The sequence below is a fragment of the Chiloscyllium punctatum genome, chromosome 6, assembly GCF_047496795.1.
Source record: "Chiloscyllium punctatum isolate Juve2018m chromosome 6, sChiPun1.3, whole genome shotgun sequence".
NCBI classification, from domain to species: domain Eukaryota; kingdom Metazoa; phylum Chordata; class Chondrichthyes; order Orectolobiformes; family Hemiscylliidae; genus Chiloscyllium; species Chiloscyllium punctatum.
Genome location: NC_092744.1, coordinates 3,973,821 through 3,994,925, shown reverse-complemented (window position 1 = coordinate 3,994,925; position 21,105 = coordinate 3,973,821). Strand labels below are relative to the sequence as shown.

At 40.5% G+C, this 21,105-nt stretch overlaps 1 protein-coding gene across 2 annotated transcripts; it reads right to left on the bottom strand.

Annotated features, from left to right (window-relative positions):
* Positions 1–427: 427 nt before the first annotated feature.
* Positions 428–17,398, bottom strand: LOC140478669 (thiamine transporter 2-like). 2 transcript variants are annotated; one of them, XM_072571910.1, is made up of 5 exons: positions 17,179–17,398; positions 12,675–13,488; positions 8,628–8,820; positions 6,118–6,259; positions 428–1,155 (listed from the first exon to the last, which is right to left on the bottom strand). In XM_072571910.1, exons 1-5 carry the CDS (start codon positions 17,341–17,343, stop codon positions 988–990), a joined length of 1,482 nt encoding a protein of 493 aa, XP_072428011.1. In that variant the 5' UTR covers positions 17,344–17,398; the 3' UTR covers positions 428–987. The 2 variants fall into 2 exon arrangements, with proteins under 2 accessions (XP_072428011.1, XP_072428013.1); XM_072571912.1 differs by lacking the exon at positions 6,118–6,259 and having other exon boundaries at positions 992–1,155.
* Positions 17,399–21,105: the final 3,707 nt, after the last annotated feature.

Here is a 21,105-nt window from a genome sequence, read left to right as displayed (position 1 = left end):
GTCTGAAGTTTATTGGAGTGATGAAGTTGACTTGTACACGCAACTGAGTTATGTCAAACTGTGTTTTATGAATTGGCTTGATAATACAATATTAAACCAATCAAATTATTTAGCTTATTTTTTTCACCAAATAGAATTGGTTTGTTCTGATTAAGGAATGAAATAATTCAATGCATATTGACTAGGAATAAGGTGAAAAAAGAGCTTGACTGTATCACCAGACTGTTATGCTCCTTCTTATAAACAAATACAGGTACTTTTTTTGTGAATAGACTCTTAGTCTGAATCCTATGATGAAGTCGCCACTAGATGGCTTTTGTGCAATGAGGAGTCAAATCCAGGTTAATTTCCTACGTTGTATTTTATATCAACATTGAATGTTCAAAGTGCAAGTATTGCATTGTATCTGAAATTAATGGTACAATAAACACATTTAATAGATTAAATAAAGCAACAAATCAGGAAATGATTAGAAATAACTGATTAACTTTACATTTATTTCACCTATATTTCTTTGTTTTGCAAAATAACTTTGTGAAACTAATGACTACAAATAATTCCCAGGTAGAGTTTACTGGCTAGGACAAAGCTCAACACTGAGACAAATATGACACCATGTTTGTGAGAGTTAGGTTTAGTATCAGATGTTTGTTAGGTATAGAGATGGTGCCAGTAGTTAGCAAACAGAGATAGGAGTGAAGCTATCTTTTCAACATTTAATCAGAAAGTGTCTGCTCATCACTGCTGGATGTCAGATAAGTGTAAACAAGAGAACTGGAGTCATCTAAAAAGAAAATCATGAAACTGCTTTACAATATTTTAGGTGATGTGTCAAAGCTTCTTTATCATCCTGATAAAATAAGTATTCTGGCTGACTGAATCACATTAATGACCATGGACACGTTTTCCATCTCCATGACCAATGGAATATAGCAAGGAATTGTAATAGCAAAAGTCAATTCTATTTTTGATTTCTTTTTCAAATCTTCAAAACTCTTCTGCCTTTCCTTTCTTATCTTCAGGGATTGCAGCATTTCCTTTGATCTCTGGTTCTATTTGCTTCTTTCTTTTCTGCCCATGTTGAATTAATGTATAAATCCCTCTGATGAAGAAAAGTCCTGATATTGCTGCAAAATAACTTCCATAAATGAGGAACTGCAAAACAAAATCAAGCATTTAGTTCATTGCTCATTAATATGTTGCTTTAAAATTGCCATTAGCATAAAAAAACATTCATTACTTTATCAACATCAGCTAGTTGTCAATTGCCTGGCTTTAAAGTTTCAGTATGTTTTGCAACATTATAGTCTTGACATTAGATTATCCCGGTCCCTGAATAATGTAGGCACTGGTGAGTTAGTTAAGAAAATATGGCAAGAACAGAAAGATTCTTGACATCAATGCAAAGAAGTCCAAAGTTGCACACAAGGCTTTAATGGCTGATGACAATTTTGTTGATGAGAGGCCTAATGCCATATATTTAAAATCTTATTAATACCTAATCTCAGCTCAGTTATTTGCTATTTGCCATTTTCTGAGGCAATGGAGAGAAACTGGACAGTGACAATTCATGATATGGAAGTCTGAGGCAGTATTTGGTAGCTGCAACCTTCTGGTGTCTTCACTGGGCATTATATTTTGACCAGAATTCCTCAACATCTTTTGAGCACTGAATAGATAAGCACCAGCTTTATCACATCCTCTGGGGACACCTTCAACTCACTAACAATGCAGTTCACCACATCTTCAACACTACACTTGGGAGCTGACTAAAACCTTACATTACAATGCTGCTGCCAGGCCACTTTGTGTACAAGGACAGGCACCCATCTCATTCACTGCAACAGGGTATCTCAGGGCTCTTAGTCCACTTTCTTAGTGTTGATTCACTTTACACCAACTGGATGCTCGCGGTATCTGTGGCTTGCCTTGCCTTTTTGTGTGTTGCTGCCCATTCAGGTTGACAGTACTTCTGTGTTCCTTACCATCTAATACAGATACAAAGCCAGGCAACTTGTTCTGTTTACTAGCAATGATCAATCAAGGTTGGGGAGGGGTATTGATCTGGGGCACCGAGTTTGAACCCTGTCACATCAGATGGTGGAACTCGAATCCAGTTAAAATCTGGAATTAAGAGTCTAATGATGGCCATTGTTGATTGTCGGTTAAGAAAAAATCTGGCTCACTAATATCCTTTAGGGAAGGAAATTGCCATCCTCTGGTTTGGCCTACATGTAACACATCAGGAGTATGATGGAGTACTCCCCAGTTGCCTGGATGGGTACACTCCCAACAACACTCAAGAAGCTCGACACCATCCAGGACAAAGCAACCCGCTTAATTAGCACCACATCTACAAGCATCAACTCCCTCCACCACAACGCTCAGTAGCACAGTGTGTACTATGTATAAGATACACTTATGAAATTCACCAAAGATCCTTAGGCAGTATCTTCCAAACACTTGTCAGCTTCCATCTAGAAGGACAAGGGAAGCAGATACCTGGGAACACCACCCCATGCAAGTTCCCCTCCAAGCCACTCACCATTCTGACTTGGAAACATGTCACCGTTCCTTCAGTGTCGCTGGTTCAAAACCTTGAAATTCCTTCCCTAATGACATCATGGGTCAACTAACAGCAGATGGACTTCAGTGGTTCAAGAAGGCAGCTCACCCCTACCTTCTCGAGGGGCAACTAGGGGCGGGCAATAAATGCTAGTCAGCCAGCGGTGCCCACATCCCAAAAGTGAATTTAAAAAATTCACCACAACCACCTGATGAAGGAGCGGCACTCCGAAAGCTAGTGTGCTTCCAATTAAACTTGTTGGGCTATAACCTGGTGTTGTGTGATTTTTTACTTAAAAAATTGCAAGTGAGCAATCAAATGGAAAAATGGCTGCTACTGCTCACAGATTGGACATATGAATGTTCTGTGTTATCTCCAAGGGAGTAGGATCTTCTTGGGAGCTTTTTGAGGCCCTTCAAGAGGCGGTTGTATTAAACAGACTGTCTCACAGATCAGGTTAAATCGATCTATTATCACAGAATTGTGGATGTGAACCTGGTGCATTGATAAACTATGTTGACTAAAATTCCAGTTCAGAAGCAATCTTCACTCTGTTAATCATTAAAAGTTAGAAATTGCTGTGAAGCAGAAATAATGTCAGGCGAGCTCTGAAGTCTCTCTCAAATCCCACCAATCACAAGCATATTCTATAATCTTATAACCCAAAAGACCCAGGCACTGAAGTTGCTGTCTGCACAAACAGCATCCACAGAGGTTGGTGAGGAGCACAAGCATCTTGAAATATTCCTAATGAAGGGCTTTTGCCCGAAACGTCGATTTCGCTGCTCGTTGGATGCTGCCTGAACTGCTGTGCTCTTCCAGCACCACTAATCCAGTACCTTGAAATCCAGAACCAGCAGATGTGGAGCAGTCTACTAATGCCTACTTTCCAGTCAATGGTATCCTCATGATGTGGTAAAAGTGCAGGAGACCCACAGTCTTCCACAGAACGTTGTGCAGATGAGAGACGGTCTGAGTCATCATTCTCAGCATTGACGTAGTGATCAGAATGCCATTGTAATGTTGTATGTAATTTAATATCTTCTTCTATAAGGTCAATAAGAGCCAGCAGACTTTTCTGCAGCATGACGTTCCCATGCTGGTCAGGTTTGGGAGTTTGTTGCAGTACAGTACAAGCAGAGGACATTATTTAATTCTTGGACGCTTTGTTCCAGAGAGCTGGAGAACTGGATAAGGGTATATGATGGATGATGAGGATCTGAGAGCAGCAACATTGTACCAAGGAGAAAGTGGTGCCTGAAGTGGTATCTCAGGTAAAGATTATGTGGAACTCACTCATGCCTGTAGAAGACCAGAGAGAATGAGTAACAAAATAGAGGTAGAGCTTGGGCATATGAAGAATATATTCACAATGGTAATGGGAGAGCAGTACAGCACTTGACAATGAATCTTACTTGGTGCTGGGATATGGAAGTATTGGCATCCCCAAGTAAGCCATAATGCAGTTGGAATGCTGAGAAAATCTGCTTTGTGCTCTTCAAGTTACAGTTTTCCTCATTCATTTTAATGAATTAAATGTATGCTGGGGAGCACAGAAGTGTTTGATGTTGGTTTATAGTATATATTGTTTATGGTTATATTGTTATTATTTGGAACTTGGATTCAAAAGTAAAGGAAAAATAGATTTTTAGTTTTCAGTTCTGTGAAGTTGACTTGGTTTTATACCAAAGGTCAGAAAGTTGTTATTGAGCAATGATTTCAAACATTATTTCCAAGAAAGCTTGTGACTCCAGCTAAATGACTACTGTCATAACTTAACTGGGAAAAGAATACACCGATAATCATGTGCCACTGATCCAAAGCTGTGATAAAACATTTAAATAATATTTAAAATCTTAAAATATTTAAAATCCAAATGAGACCACCAGAATGACTACCTTGCCTGACTGACTACTACACAGGACAAAAACAAACTATACCCCTAACAGGAAAAAAACTGATTCGTTGTTCCACAATTAATATGAACAAGCAATGAAAATACATGACTTCTAATGTCTGTAACTTATACTGTACTTCAAAACATCCACAGACACATTAGACTTGAAACATTAACTCTGGGCGGCACGGTAACACAGTGGTTAGCACTGCTGCCTCACAGCGCCAGAGACCCGGGTTCAATTCCCGCCTCAGGCGACTGACTGTGTGGAGTTTGCACATTCTCCCCGTGTCTGCGTGGGTTTCCTCCGGGTGCTCCGGTTTCCTCCCATAGTCCAAAAATGTGCAGGTCAGGTGAATTGGCCATGCTAAATTGCCCGTAGTGTTAGGTAAGGGATAGATGTAGGGGTATGGGTGGGTTGCACTTCGGCGGGGCGGTGTGGACTTGTTGGGCCCAAGGGCCTGTTTCCACACTGTAAGTAATCTAATCTAATGTTTCTGTCTCCAAAAATAAGATCTGCTGAGTTTCTCCTGAACTTTGTTTTCCATATCAGCAACATACAACACATTTCTAAGTTATAAAATTGTCCTTTTTCTCAGATACTGTCGTCGACCTTCCATTTCAGTTTATAATTGCAAACAGCAGAAAGAAATGTGGCCACCTACGTTAAATAAACTGTCCATGGAATTAATTGATGAAATGTTTACAAAGTTGAGCTTATATGACATATACAGAGAGACAGATCGGGGCCACAATCAGGATTCAGTTGAGATGAGCAGATTCATACCAACAAAAGAACTGTTAGTTTGTGGCAGTTTTCCCAGCTCCCAGAGCTGAAAAGAAGTTATAAAAGTTGTTTTATAAAGTTGTAAATAGAGTTGATAAGTTTTAAATAGACTTGTTTTATAAAGTTGTTCTTTCCAAAGCTGGAAAGAAGTCATAAAGTTGTTTTAACAGTTTAAATAGAGGGGGCTTTTCTCAAAAAGAGATAAAACAAAGAATTGCAGATGCTTGCTTGGGATGAGGGAAGGCCATGAATTAGCTAGTGTCTGTGTATCTTGGGGAGAGACAGTAATGGTGAATGTATGAAAAGTCAGCTATGGGAGAAATTAGAGTTACGATTGGATTGAGTGAGTAAAGGGTATTAGAGTAAAACAAGTTGAATTCTACTTTCTGTTGTTTATGTTAAGATCTTTCTAAATTGTTTTTTGCATAGTTTTTTAAAAAAACTTGTGTATAATAATTTGGTTAAAAGAACATTGGTAGCCCCGTGCAAATATGTTCGGTGACTAACCACCACAGTAACCAAAGTATAAGAATAAAATGGAACAAGAATAAAATAAAACCAGGTAAATCTAATAAACATATCAAGCCAGGTTCGCTTTGAGCTCTCACATAGGCAGAGTTACCATCAGCTGTGATCATAAACAAGATCATAACAAAATTCTAGCTATCACATTTAGACATATCTGATATCAACTTATCGTAACATTTTTGGATGCCACAAGGTTGCCACATTAATCTCCAAAATGTTTAAAAACATAATTGACACACCATGGGAAACTAATATCTGTACAAATCAAAACAGAAACTTTCATTTTATCCAGATGTAAATTTTCTTGACACAACTCATAAAATGTCATGTTGAACTCACCTGGGTAATAATATCCAAGCCAAGGCCTCTCGAATCAACAACAATAACAGTCAGAATGGTCTGAAGTAGGAGGGCTACAAAGGTATTTATTCCGAACAAAAGAGCATAACGCTCAATGCTCAGGTTAGCTGCTATTTGAAACCTTGATGAAGGACATAATTAGTTAGACTTTGAATAGTGCTTCAAATATTTATATTCAAAAAAGTGCACAAAAGACAATTTTAAAATTTGACAGGCACATTGTGTACTGACCACCTGCCTATTGTAATCTGCATGTGGCCTCAGCTGTTTTGAAGCCCATGTGTCATGATTACTGTCAGCAATCTGCACAGGGGCTAATGCAGGGATAGTGGAAATTCATCTGCCTCTCCTAAATCCTCCTATGGCCTAGTACATGGCAGGACAGGTTCCAGAAATACAAATGGGAGAAGCATTGCAATGGTTTTACATGATAAATGTGCACATGAGAGGATATATAGCAAATATAAATTTAAGAAGTGTTTCTATGACTTTAAAAAGCAGCCTGAGTTATATCTGTGCATGCTAATCCAGTTATCCTATTTTAACTCTACTTCAGTTAATTTTGAACCAACTGGTTAGTGCAGTTTGAATTCAGTTTCCTTATGCACTGTTGAAGTTTTAAGATCCAGACAAATGTGTAAACGTTGGAATTAAAGTCACACATACTGCAATATCATGAAATGCATTAGACATTTGTTTGCTTATATCAACTGCGTGTTCACACCAGTGAAGCCAGTTATTTTACTACAGGAGACATAAGTGTCATCTCCCAGTCTATAACTCATCACTTCATTAAACAGGTGGCCAGTACCTTATCTGTTGGTCCATGGCCACACATCAGCTTTCCCAATGACAGCTGCCAACAGAACAAAACATGTGGCTTTGCAGCAGTTACTAATTTTCACTACATGAAGGGAATAATTGACTCTACAATGTGTGCATTAAGGTATCAGCCAGCAACCTCCTTTAACAGGAATGAGTACCATTTTATTACTGTACAGATTGTGACTGATTGACACTGAATGTACCAAAGGAACTGTGGAAATGTTTCTATTCTCAGATGTTAAAATTCACACAACACCAGGTTATAGTCCAACAGGTTTATTTGGAAGCACTAGCTTTTGGAGTGCTGCTGCTTCATCAAGTGATTCTTCCCGCTGTCTGACTTTGGAAGTGAAATGAATGGCCGCTGGTGAAAAAGGGCTTCTACAGACATGGCAAATGAGAGTTTTGCGCAGCACCCAACTAAGCAGCACACAATGCTAAGATCAAACAAATATCCTTATAGAATACATAATAGGACTGTTCAGTCAGAGCTTCACACATATAAACAACACAAATAACTCCCTGTACTGTGCATCAGATAGAACACCATGCTGCAAGGAAAGGGTTAATAACCTGGCAGCAAGTTCAGAGCAGTATTTGTTGTGTGGAAACCAGATGTATGTGATACTTGAATAGAACTGTTAATCACAGCAAACCAGTTGAAATTAATGGAGGCTGATTGAAGCCAGACATGTAAGCCTTGTATAGCTAAACCAATGGAAGAAAACTTGGAAATACGCCAACCAACCACTGCTGATTGTGCAGCCAACTAACCCATCACCCAGAAGAGGATAATGATTGTACTCTTTAAAAAACTGATCTGTTTATGAACCTTTCATAAAGAATATTCTACATGGGAGTATTAAAAAAGGTGTATATTGACAGACAGAAATCCAGAAAGAAGGCAGGGATGAGTACTGACTGGAAGAGTTTGGGTGAATGAAGCAGAAACATCCTTGTCAAAGACACTCCTGTCCAACCTGGAATTATCTCAGACAGACCACCTGAGGGAAAATTATTTGATTTGATTGAAACTGTTTGTTTGTTAAAATTCCCAAGCAAGGTGTTAGATTTAGTATGAGGTTGTGCCTATTGTTAATCATAGTGTCTGAATTTAAATCAGAGGTAAAATTACCTACAGAGCCCATGATACCTCACATTCTCCAGCAATGTGGTGAGACTCACCTTCTAATTACTTGGAAAGGTACTTGTGAAAGGCCAGCAATTTTTGTCTCCCAGATGATCCGTAATATTCCCTACATTCTCATACACATTGTCTGTGTGTGTGTGTGTCTCTCTCTCTCTCATACACACACACTCTCACACATACACATAAAAACAATACCTTTTACTGACACACACACACAGAGTCACATATACACATGCACACAGAATGCATATTTCTGACATAAAAATGTCTCCACACAATATTCACAAACCCCCCCCCCCCCCCCCCCCCCCCTGAGAGATGATACTGGTGCCCTATACCAATCCACACAATATCAATCCCCTAGACACTCCAGACACATATATGGTACAGACCTGACTGACTTAAAAGCAATTTAGAAAAGGGTCTACTGACCAGAATTCTCTTTCTTTTATGTCACCTTAAAATTAGTTACTATTATTACAGTTCTACATTTCTTTCAGAGTATTATACTCACGTTGCTATGGTAATCAGTAACATGTACGTGGCTTTGAACACAACATATCCACCGTAACAAATCCAGATATTGTTTGACAGGTCGATGGCAAATAAAGCACCGCTATTCACTGTTGAAAAGATGCCCAGTGCAATTTCTCCCCAGATTGCCCAGTCCAAGTTTATATAGCCCACGGCAAAAGATGTACCAGCACCTGGATTCACAATGACAAAAACTCAATCTTTCTGATGTCATTGAATCAGCAATTTTTAAAAAACAGACAGTTTAAATGATCATTATCATACTTTCTTGCCAATATAATTTGCAGATAATGGCAAGATGATATCAATGATCTAACTAGTGCCATTCCAGATCAGAAAAGCGAGAAATCAGTTTGATGGCCCTGTGAAGGAGGTGAATGGTAAAAAAAACTACCATGAAGTTGATAAACATCTTCACAAAGCAAAAAAAGCTACAGCATTGGATCTAAATAGTCTTTTGGTGGTACAGAACTTGAATATTGCTCAGGAAGAGATACATTTTACCAAACATTTTTGTATTCATCAGGATATTTTGCAAGAATCCAAGCTCAAAGGGAAAAATCAACATTTTTACTGCATAAGAGGAGAATGATCAGTTGCCAAGTGAGCTGTGACTGGTAGAGGTGTTGCCATGGGGAAGGCATCTACTCATGGTGATTGACAGCTAACAGCCAGTCTAAATTTTAAACTAAGCAGATTGGCCAAGGAAGATGCCGAAATAGGATATATCAAAGGCACCCAGTGAGATAATACCTACCCTGGTCAGATAATTTCTCACTGTATATTCTGTAAATTCGTGCATAGCACTAAGGCAGTCACTCTTGGTAAGTGCCCAGTCTACCTCAAATTACTTTGGAAGGATAAGGTGTCTCAGAGTTCTGTGTAACAGTTGAAGCCAGCTGTTTCATGCTACTACTATGTCGTAGCAACATGAGTGCTGTTCACCACCACAGAAAAGATATTATTAAACTAGAAAGAATGCAGAAAAGATGTACCATATGTACTAAGATGCTACCTTGCCTGGAAGGTAGAGGTTGGATAGGCTGGGACTCTTCTTTCTAAAGCATAGGAGACTGAGGGGTGACCTTACAGAGGTACATGAAGGCATTTGAGGCATAGAGAAGGCCGATTGTGGACAGCTTTTCCCACTGGTAGAGGAGTCTAAACCTGGTAAGTTTAAGGTGAGAGGTGAGAGATACAAAAGAGTCCAGAGGGGCAATTTTTTTTCATAAAGTCAGTGGTGAGTGTGTGGAACGGGCTGCCAGATGTAGTGGAGGAGGCAAGTACAATTTCTTCATTTAAGAAACATTTGGAGAGATACAAGGATGGGATAGGAATGGAGGGATATGGACTAGATGCCAGCAAATGGGACTAGTTTAAATTGTAAAAACTGGGCAGCATGGGCACATTGGGCTGAAGGACCTGTTTCCATGTTGTAGAGCTCATCAAGCTAAAAAAGATGTTCTGTCTAACACACATGTGAGTCTTGAGGTATATGAGTTTTGGTGTTAGTGTGATGCCATATATGTAAGCTGTATGTCCTAAGCATGTCTTTTTGGTTGTTCACAATAAGGAAATTACTGGCTGCACCCAATCAACCCACAATTATAAAATATGCAACACAATATTTAATATTAGATGTGATTGTGCAATTAGAAAACATTTATTGAATATCCTGAATGAGCGAGGAATTGCACTGACAGCTAGTTTAGGATTATCAGTCAGACTCACAATGTGGTGCATTAAAGCACCATAAGTTAAAACACAGGACCATTTGTAGGTGAAAGGAAAATGTAGTTAGTCTGAACTCAACATAATAAAAGATAAAAATTACACAACACCAGGTTATAGTCCAACAGGTTTAATTGGAAGCACACTAGCTTTCGGAGCGTTGCTCCTTCATCAGGTGATAGTGGAGGGCTCAATCCTAACACACAGAATTTATAGCAAAAATTTACAGTGTGATGTAACTGAAATTATACATTGAAAAATACCTTGATTGTGTCTGTTGAGTCTTTCATCTGTTCGAATACCATGATAGTTTCACTTCTCTCATGTGTAAATCACAAAACCTTTTTTTTTAAAGTTGCATTCTCAGGTTAGCTGTAACAATGGGTGATAGCTAGACAATATGTTGAAGGTGTTAGCCCCCTGTGTTCTCTGTCTATGCCATGATGTTTAGATTGATTCTAATCTAAAAAATGAGCTAACAGAGTTTTACATGAATTCATGCAGTTTTTGAGCTCAAAGTTTTACATGAATTCATGCAGCTTTTGAGCAAAGTACAATGTAACCCTGCAAGTACAAATTCACCCCACAAAATAGATGTGTGCATGTGGGTCTTTGTCTGTGTGTGTGTGTCTGTCTGGGGTGGGGGTTGTGAGTGTGAGAGAGTGTGTATATGTGTGCGTGTAGTGAGTGTAGAGTGTCTTAACTCTGTGAGGTGGTGCATGTGTGAGTGTGGGAGTGTGTGTGCGTGTCTGTGATAGGGGGTTGTGAGTGTCTATGAGAGAGAGTGTATGTGTGTGTGTGTGAGTGTAGAGTGGTCTAAGTCTCTGAGAGGATGCCTGTGTGAGTGTGGGAGTGTGTGTCTGTAAGGGTGTGTGTGGGTGTGTGTGTGTGTAGGAGTATCTGTGTGTGTGTGTGTGTGTATAGTGCAATGGTGATCACCTGTAATGTGACCTGAACCCAAGGTCCCGGTTGAGGCCCTCCCTATGGGGACCGAACTTAGCTATCAGCCTCTGCTCGGCCACTTTTCGCTGCTGCCTGTCCCGAAGTCCGCCTTGGAGGATTTTTAACTTTGTACACCCCAGTCCAACACCAGCATCGCCAACTCATAATAAAAGATAGTTATTTGTTGACAATGCCTTGACCAATCAAAGGCAACTTGTTTGGTTTAAAATTTGAACAAAGTCTAGCCGTTAACTGTCATACATCATTAATAACTCCATTCGCCATGACAACACTTCTTCCAATCAAAACTTATTTGCCTACCAATCAGCACCATATTGTCATACAGTACGAATGTTGGTTTTCCCCTAAATTTATATTCTTGTGAAATGTCCTGATGGGTGCAAAATGAAAAACTTCAGCAAAATATCTTCTTCCAACTGTAATCACATTGTGTATAATTAGTTTAGCACTGTTATAGAAAATGCTATTGTGGAAATTTCACATCAGTGACTTGACTACTTGCAATTTTATGAAATGGAGGTTAATTTTTGCGCATACAATCACAGCTCTTAGCTGCTGTCATGATATTTTAATTTGCTTTTTCACATACCAATCTATTTCTTGTTATGCACTGTATCAATTATGAGCTATTGACAATAAGTATTGGTGGACTGATTGGGTTAACAGGTCATGTGTTAGAGTAATGCGGCAACACCCAAATGCTACTTGAAATAATTCTATAACAACATGCTGACTTTTCTGGAGCATTTTCTCAGATGCAGGATGATATCTTAAACTGCTTATCATTTAGGAGGACAAAACTATGGAAGCAGGATAGGAAACAAACATAGAGAGGGGTGGGATAACTGTACAAACTCACCCTTAACTAATGCATGCAGTTGAGTGCTGACTGAGCTCCAGTTTTACTGTGTTTTCATCTTGGTGAACAGTTCATAGAATGATGAAAGACTCACTGATCAAAGAGTTCTTTTAAAAAATTATGGGACTCCTTTTACAACTTATTGTTGCTGAATCTGATGTCAAAAGACTTGTGTCTTTTTCTGATGCTGAATGCACTACTTCTGGTGACATGTGAAAGCATTCCTCCGTCCATTTTTTGGAATTATACAGTTCATTTCCCTAACAGTCCACCAGCACTCTCCCAGTTGAATCTTCACCTGGGATTGCTGCAGGACTTGACTGCTGTTGGTTTTTTTCGAGGATGTTAACTGGCTCCTTTACTACTCACTTCACCAAAAGTCACACAATCTCTCCACTTATGCAGACATGAAACATAATGTCAACAGTTGATATCACTAATAATAAATTGGAGGAACACTATGATAGAACTTACTCACAAAAGTTGACACTGCTTCCACACCACCGTTATAAACTGTGGAATTTTGGGATGGTTCAACGTGATCCCATAGGACTTGTATGTAATTTACAACTTGGTTATATCCACAGGTGGCCAAAGCCCACCAGATAGACCAGTAGAAGATTCGAGGAGAGGAGTAGCACTCTTTGAAATCAGACCACAGTTTGGGTAGGACGATTATTGCATTCTTTTTCACTGTTGCTTTCTCCAGGTCTTCATCTCCATCCGACATTATGGGTAATTGTGAGCAGTTTGTTATATCAGGGTTGTTTTGGGGATTACTATTTTCAGACTTTGGCTTGTCATTTTCCATTGATGGGATCTTTGCAGCCCTTTTCCTGTGGAAGAACATGCTTCTTTTGGGCATTGGCAGGGGAATTGAAGAAAGGAAAGCTACAGACACTGAAACCAGTGCAATCACATTTAGATAAAAATAAGGGACATTCCAAACAGAGACTAAAACTTGACCCAGAATAGAACCCAGTGTGTACGCAACTAATGTGACACTTCGACAATAACTGGTCACTTTTTGATAATGCTCAGAACTAACAACACTGTAAATATAGGCGTAATAGGCCACTTCTGCAGCAGATGCAGTCCCAAAGAAGAATTCTAAAAACTGCATGGCCAGGATTCCTTGTGCAAACAGGAGCATTATCCAAGTGGTAATATAACTGAGCCCTTGTAAAACTATGATCGGTTTATATCTTAGATAATCTGTGACCACAAAGACTGGAAATAGCATTACCAAGTAAGAATATGTCCAAACTGGAAACATTTCATTTGTGACCTGTAAATGAATGAGAAAATAAGTTGAATGCTAGATTAATCATAGAATCCCAACAGGTGGAAACAGGCCATTTGGCCCATCCAGTCCACACTTACCCTCTGAAAAGCATCCCACCCAGAACCACTCCTCTATCCAATAACCCTGTCCCCCCACAACCCCAACCTCCCCACCCACCCCCATGCCTCCAACACCCCACCTCCAACCCCCTGACACCACCTGTCCCCCACACCACTCCCCCACCTACACCCACCCCACCCCACCTCCACCCCTGTGGTGGGGGGTTTGGGTGTGGTGGTGGTGGGTGGGACCCAGGGAGATAGAGATCAATCTGAGACTGGTACAGTTGGGAAAGGGAGCAAGTCAAACAGTCAGGGCAGGCAGGAACAAAGCAGAGAACAAGGTAGGACTGATAAATTAATCTGATAATTATTTCAATGCAAGTGGCCAAACAGGGAAGGCCGATGAACTCTGTGCATGATTAGGGACATAATACTGGGATATCATAGCAATTACAGAAACATGCCTCAGGGATGGACAGGACTGGCAGCTTAATGTTCCAGGATACAAATGCGACAGGAAGGACAGAAAGGGAGGCAAGAGAGGAGGGGGAGTGGCATTTTTGATCAGGAATAGCATTGCAACTGCACTTAGGGAGGCTATTCCTGGGAATACATCCAGGGAAGTTATTTGGGTGGAACTGAGAAAGAAGAAAGGGATGATCACTTTATTAGGATTGTATTATAGAGCCCCTAATAGTCAGCGGGAAATTGGGAAACAAATTTGTAAGGAGATCTCAGTTATCTGTAAGAATAATAGGGTGGTTATGGTAAGGGATTTTAACTTTCCAAACATAGACCGGGACTGTCATAGTGTTAAGGGGAGATGAATTTGTTAAGTGTGTACAAGTATATATTTTGAGTCAATTTGTGGATATATCTACCAGAGAAGGTGCGAAACATTGGGAAATAAGACAGGGCAGCTGTCAGTGGGGGAGCACTTTGGGGCCAGTGATCGCTGTACGTCTCTATGACTCTATTAGTTTTAAAATTGTGATGGAAAAGGATAGATCGGATTGAAAGGTTGAAATTCTAAATTGGAGGAAGGCTAATTTTGATGTATTAGTCAAGAACTTTCAAAAACTGACTGGGGGCAGATGTTCACCGGTAAAGGGATGACCGAAAATGGGAAGCCTTCAGAAATGAGATGAGAGTCCAGAGATAGTATATTCCTGTTAGGGTGAAAGGAAAGGCTGGTAGGTATAGGGAATGCTGGATGACTAAAGAAATTGAGGTTTTGGTTAAGAAAAAGAAGGAAGCATATATCACGTATAGACAGGAGTGATCAAATGAATCCTTCGAGTATAAAGGCAGTAAGAGTATACTTAAGAGGGAAATCAGGAGGGTAAAAAAGGGACATAAGATAGCTTTGGCAAATAGGGTTAAGGAGAATCCAAAGGGATTTTATAAATATATTAAGGACAAAAGGGTAACTAGGGAGAAAATAGGGCCCCTCAAAGATCAGCAAGGCGGCCTTTGTGTGGAGCCGCAGGAGATGGGGGAGATACTAAATGAGTATTTTGCATCAGTGTTTATTGTGGAAAAGGACATGGAAGATATAGAATGTAGGGAAATAGATGGTGACATCTTGAAAAATGTCCATATTACAGAGGAGGAAGTGCTGGATGTCTTGAAATGCATAAAAGTGGATAAATCTCCAGGACCTGATCAAGTGTACTCGAGAACTCTGTGGGAAGCTACAGAAGTGATTGCTGGACCCCTGCTGAAATATTTTTATCATCGATAATAACGTGTGAGGTGCTGGAAGACTGGAGATTGGCTAACGTGGTGCCACTATTTCAGAAAGGTACTAAGGAAAAGCCAGGGAACTATCCTGGTGAGCCTGACATCGGTGGTGGGCAAACCTTTGGAGGGAATCCTGAGGAGCAGGATGTACATATATTTGGAAAGGCAAGGAATGATTAGGGATAGTCAGTATGGCTTTGTGCATGGGAAATCGTGTCTTATGAACTATATCGAGTTTTTTGAAGAAGTAACAAAGAGGCAGGGCAGAGTAGTAGCCGTGATCTGTATGGACTTCAGTAAAGCGTTTGACAAGGTTCATCATGGGAGACTGGTTAGCAAGGTTAGATCTCATGGAATACATGGAGAACTATCCATTTGGATACAGAGCTGGCTCAAAGGTAGAAGACAGAGGGTGGTGGTGGAGGGATGCTTTTCAGACTGGAGGCCTATGATCAGTGGAGTGCCACAGGGATTGGTGCTGGGTCGCCAACATTTTGTCATTTATATAAATGATTTGGATGTGAACATAGGAGCTGTAGTTAGTAAGTTTACAGATGACACCAAAACTGGAGGTGTAATGGACAGTGAAGAAGTTTACCTCAGATTACAATGGGATCTTGATCAGGTGGGCCAATGGGCTGAGGAATGGCAGATGGAGTTTAATTTAGATAAGTGCAAGGTGCTGCTTCTTGGAAAAGCAAATCAGAGCAGGACTTATACACTTAATCGTCAGGTCCTTGGGAGTGTTGCTGAACAAAGAGATCTTGGAGTGCAGGTTCATAGCTCCTTGAAAGTGGAGTCACAGGTAGATAGGATAGTGAAGAAGGTGTTTGGTATGCTTTTCTTTATTGGTCAGAGTATTGAGTACAGGAGTTGGGAGGTCGTATGCGGCTGTACAGGATATTGGTTAGAATATTGTGTGCAATTCTGGTCTCCTTCCTATCGGAAGAATGTTGTGAAACTTGAAAGGGTTCAGAAAAGCTTTACAAGGATGTTGCCAGGGTTGGAGGATCTGAGCTATAGGGAGAGGCTGAACAGGCTGGGGCTGTCTTCCCTGGAGCATCGGAGGCTGAGGGGTGACCTTGTAGAGGTTTATAAAATCATGAGGGGCATGGATAGGATAAATAGACAAGGTCTTTTCCCTGGGGTCGGGGAGTCCAGAACTAGAGGGCATAGGTTTAGGGTGAGAGGAGAAAGATATAAAAGGGACCTAAGGGGTAACTTTTTCACACAGAGGGTGGTGCATGTATGGAATGATCTGCCAGAGGAAATGGTGGAGGCTGGTACAATTACAACATTGAAAAGGCATCTGGATGGGTATATGAATAGGAAGGGTTTAGAGGGATATGGGCCAAGAGCTGGCAAATGGAACGAGATTAGGTTAGGATATCTGATCAGCATGGATGAGTTGGACCAAAGGGTCTGTTTCCTTGCTGTATATCTCTATGACTCAATGAGTCTAAAAGGATTAAACTGAAGACTTTGTACCTGAACACACGCAACATTCAAACTAAAATGAATAAGTACGATGTGATCATTATTACCTGGTCATTGCTGTTGAAAAATACTTTATAAATGCAAGACTTTCTTTCTTTTCCTCGTTTCAGTTTGAAATGACCAACTGTTAATCAGACACCCTGACTTTTGAATCCCCAACCAGGGAAAACATTCTCCCAACATTTACCCTCTTAAACATTTGAAGTTTTAGTTCAAATATTTACTGAGTCTACTCGATTTCCCTTCATCAGACAAATTTTTCATTCCCAAGATTCAATGTAGTGAAGCTTTGTTGCACTCTATCTCAGGTAAGGAAAGATAAGGAGACCAAAAGCCTGCTCAGAGTTAAAACATATTCTTTCTTTGTATACAAAACATACTTGACAAATACCTGTTCAGCTGTTAAGTTTTTCACCGGTCCAACAAGGTATGGTGTTAAAAAAGGCTCTGAAGGTCTCATCATTGAGAAAAACCCAAAGGCACACAGAAGCAATGTTGGATAATGCCAATCATTGCTATTTGCTGCATTGCAGCTTCCTTTACAACATGTCAACATCGTCCTGACCACGATTCCTTCTTAGTCTCTACCAGCTTCTTACATTTGCAGCTACAGTTCTACAACAAATCCAAGTCTTTATCAGACAAACATGAACTTTAAACATACTGGGCGCATGCTCGATGCTTCTGTTATTGAATTCAAATCGCAGCATAATTAGGACAGAAATAAGTTACTGACTGTTTAGATTAGCAGAGGTCAAAGTAAGTTCAAAAAGACTTCAAATCAATTCTGTTTTTTTCTTTTTTAGATATTGGGGTAGAGTTTTCACTTCCAATGTATTTGGGAAACTTGGCACAAGTTATGTTGAAATTGTGCTGTAATGAAATTATGATTCAAGTTTCCACACAGCTCCATTTATTGGTGTCTATGAGTCAGTTTCTTAACAAATAAAACTTTAAGGAATGTATCCGTTAATGGCTGTGCATTGAAAGATATCAGCTTATTTCGAACAGGTACAGCTAGAGGAAGCCTGTTATACATTTGACCATAATTGCAAAGTAGCACAATTTTGTGGTTGTGACCAAAAATGGTTTTTAACTTATGGAAAATATCATGGAGGTTCACAACTTTCATATGACAGCTATTGATATTTTGCACTGGGTTTACCTGCAGGGCATGTTTTACTGATAATACTTAGCACCGATTTCTGTCTACCCCATGGTCCTTTCAGGATACTCTAGCAGAAGAAGATCTGAAAGGGGATTTTTGTAAAAGAGAAAGTAACAAGTAGAATAATTGCTTCAGATCGACAGCACAACAGTAGTTATGCTCATCGGAATTTAAGAGTTAGTTTATCATAAATCACCTAGTTAACTAGGACAAGCTCCCAAACTTTCAGGTGAAAAGGGAATGGGATGTCTACAGAATTGTCAATTATTTTTTATAGCTATTACAATCTTTTCTTCTGCTTCAAAAGCAACATTTTAAAAAATATAACTGCAAAATATTTTCATGTGCTCAGGTGTTCATTTATCTTTGACGTTATTATTGTCATAAAGCAGGACAATTTAACTTCCAAATCCATGACCACTTCCATTTAGAATGTTATGGAAATACTATCACCTTCAAGTTCCCCTCCAAGCCATTCACTATCGTGACTTGGAAATATATCGCCGTTCCGTCAGTGTCACTGGGTCAAAATCCTGGAATTCCCTTCGTAATGGCATTGAGAGTCAACCCAGAAAAGGTGGATTGTAGCGGTTCAAGAAGACAGCTTACCCCCACCCTCTCAAGGAGCAATTAGGGAAGGGCACATTCAGTGACACCCACGTCCATGAGTGAATTAAAAAAAAATAATTCTGATTCACCACATGCTGCAGCTTGCACTCTTTCTTTTTGCTTCTCTTGCCTAATTTCTGCTCTTCCCAGCTCTTGGTTGACTTGCTGAATTGTGGTTCTCTGGTCAGTAACTACCTTCCTATACCTCACTAAGTCACCATTGTTCACAGCCATTGATATCAGACGAGTATCTTCCATCTGAATCGCTATTGAGTGTTTGTTTTGGATTGCACTTTGTCTAGTTCCTTGCCTTTGGTCCCTGATGGTCGTGGTGACCTTACCATCATAGTAACCTTACTGTCATGGTGATCCTACTATCATGGTGACCTTACTGTCCTACCATCGTGATGACCGTACCATCACGATGACCCTACCATCACGGTCTCCTTACTGTCATGGTGACCGTACCGTCATGGTGACCCGACCATCACAGTGACCTTACTGTCAAATTTGACCTTACTGTCATTGTGACTCTACCAGGAGTTAAGAACTCCTGATGACATCACTCTCATAGACAATGGAATATTGAAGTCTCTCCACCTCAGCAAGGTGGCATACCATGAAAAGGAAACATGGGGAATATACTGTGACCCACTGGCACATCAAATAGAAAATACAATCAAGACTGATCCCACAGATTTCTCAGCATCTCTCCTGGATGCTAAAGACATGAGTCATCAAATGTTATTAATCTTCAGGGTGACATGGTGGCTCAGTGGTTAGCACTGCTACCTCACAGACCCCACGACCCAGGTTCACTTCCAGCCTCGAGCAACTGTCTGTATGGGGTTTGCTCATTTTTTCTGTGTCTGTGTGGGTTTCCTCCTGGTGCTCTGGTTTCCTCCCACAGTCCAAAGATATACATATTAGAGATGGATTGGCCATGCTAAATTGCCTGTAGTGTACAGGGATGTGGAGGCTCGGTGGATTAGCCATGGGAAATGTGGGGTTTCAGACATAGGTGGGGGGTGGGGGGGGGGGGGGGTGCTGGGTCTAGGTGGAATGCTCTTCAGGGGGTCAGTTTAGACTCAATAGGCTAAATGTAGGGATTCTATGATTCTGTAGCGATGACAATTCTTCATTTTGCCAATCTGGTCTTCAGATCTCTTGAGCTGTTCTGCCATGGATGGACTCAGCAACTTCTGCTCTGGTCAGTTCCCTGGGCCTATGCTCAACTGCAGCAACTACCCTTCAGTGCACACTCATGAACACAACTCCAGATTTTCACTGACAATTAGCTTCACTAAGCTAGATCCAACTCTGAGACTTTTGTTTTCTGAGTTCTTCTCTTGTTTAATTGCATCAAGCATGTGCCGCTTGTGAGCTTTCCATCTCCCAATCTCAGTTTTATCAAAAACAGCTTCTTCTGTCACCCCACAGCTCTGGGGCTTCTCCAAAGATGTGACCCAACACTCATCTTCCTAATAGCCCCTAACACGTCTTCCAGATTTCTAACAGCAACAAGTTATCTATCCATGAGTCAGAATACGGCAAGGAGATAGAGGCTTGGTATCGTGGTGCAGTGATGATAACATCTCTCTAAATATTGGAAAAACTTTTTAAAAACTGATCATCTACTTCAGGAAGCATGGAGGAGGACACACCCCTATCAATATCAATGGAACTGAGATGGAGATGGTCAAGAGCGTCAAGTTCCTAGGAGTGACGATAACTGACCATCTGTCCTGGATTTTTCATGTAGATGTGACTGTCAGGAAAGCACCACAATGCCTCTTCTTCCTTGGGCAGCTTAGGAAATTGAACATGTCCTAAGGACCCTCACCACTTCTACAGATACACAACTGAAAACATTCTATGTGGATGCATACCAGCCTAGTACGGCAACTGCTTTGCCCAGGACCGCAAAAACGTTGTACACATAGCTCAGACCATCACGGAAGCCAATCTCCCATCCATGGACTCCATTTACACTTCTCGTTGCCATGGAAAGACTGCCAACATCATCAAAGACCCCTCCCACCCCGATAACATCCTTCTGCAACCTCTTCCATCAGGCCGAAAGTGCAGAAGCTTGAACACAGGCACCAACAGGTTCAAGAACAGCTTCTTCCCTGCCATATTAGACGCTGAATGGATCTCTCTAATTTCAAATGATGTTGATCTTGCTTTGTGCACCTCCTGTGCAGCCGTAACCTTACATTTCTCTCTCAATTTAGGCACCTTATGGTTTGTATCGTGGGTTGAAAAGCGTGATGCTTGAAAAACATAATAAGTCAGGCAGCATCCAAGGAGCAGGATAGACGACACTTTGGGCATAAACTCATCATCAGGAATGATGATGGGCTTATGCCCAAAACGTCGACTCTCCTGATCCTCAGATGCTTCCTAACCTGCTGTGCTTTTCCAGCACCACACTTTTAGACTCTGATTTCCAACATCTGTAGTCCTCACTTTCTCTCAGTCTATGATCTGTATGTTCTTGTTTACTATGATCTTCCTGTACTGCTCACAAAACATTTC

Bases quoted from the DNA above. Each gene is read 5' to 3' on its own strand.
- LOC140478669 (XM_072571910.1), bottom strand. From the start codon at position 17,343: ATGTTGACATGTTGTAAAGGAAGCTGCAATGCAGCAAATAGCAATGAT. The intron at 8,821-12,674 runs GTAAGTTCTATC...TTGTGAATCCAG, and splicing joins AGCAGTGTCAACTTTTGTGA to GTGCTGGTACATCTTTTGCC. The intron at 6,260-8,627 runs GTGAGTATAATA...TCCTTCATCAAG, and splicing joins TTACTGATTACCATAGCAAC to GTTTCAAATAGCAGCTAACC.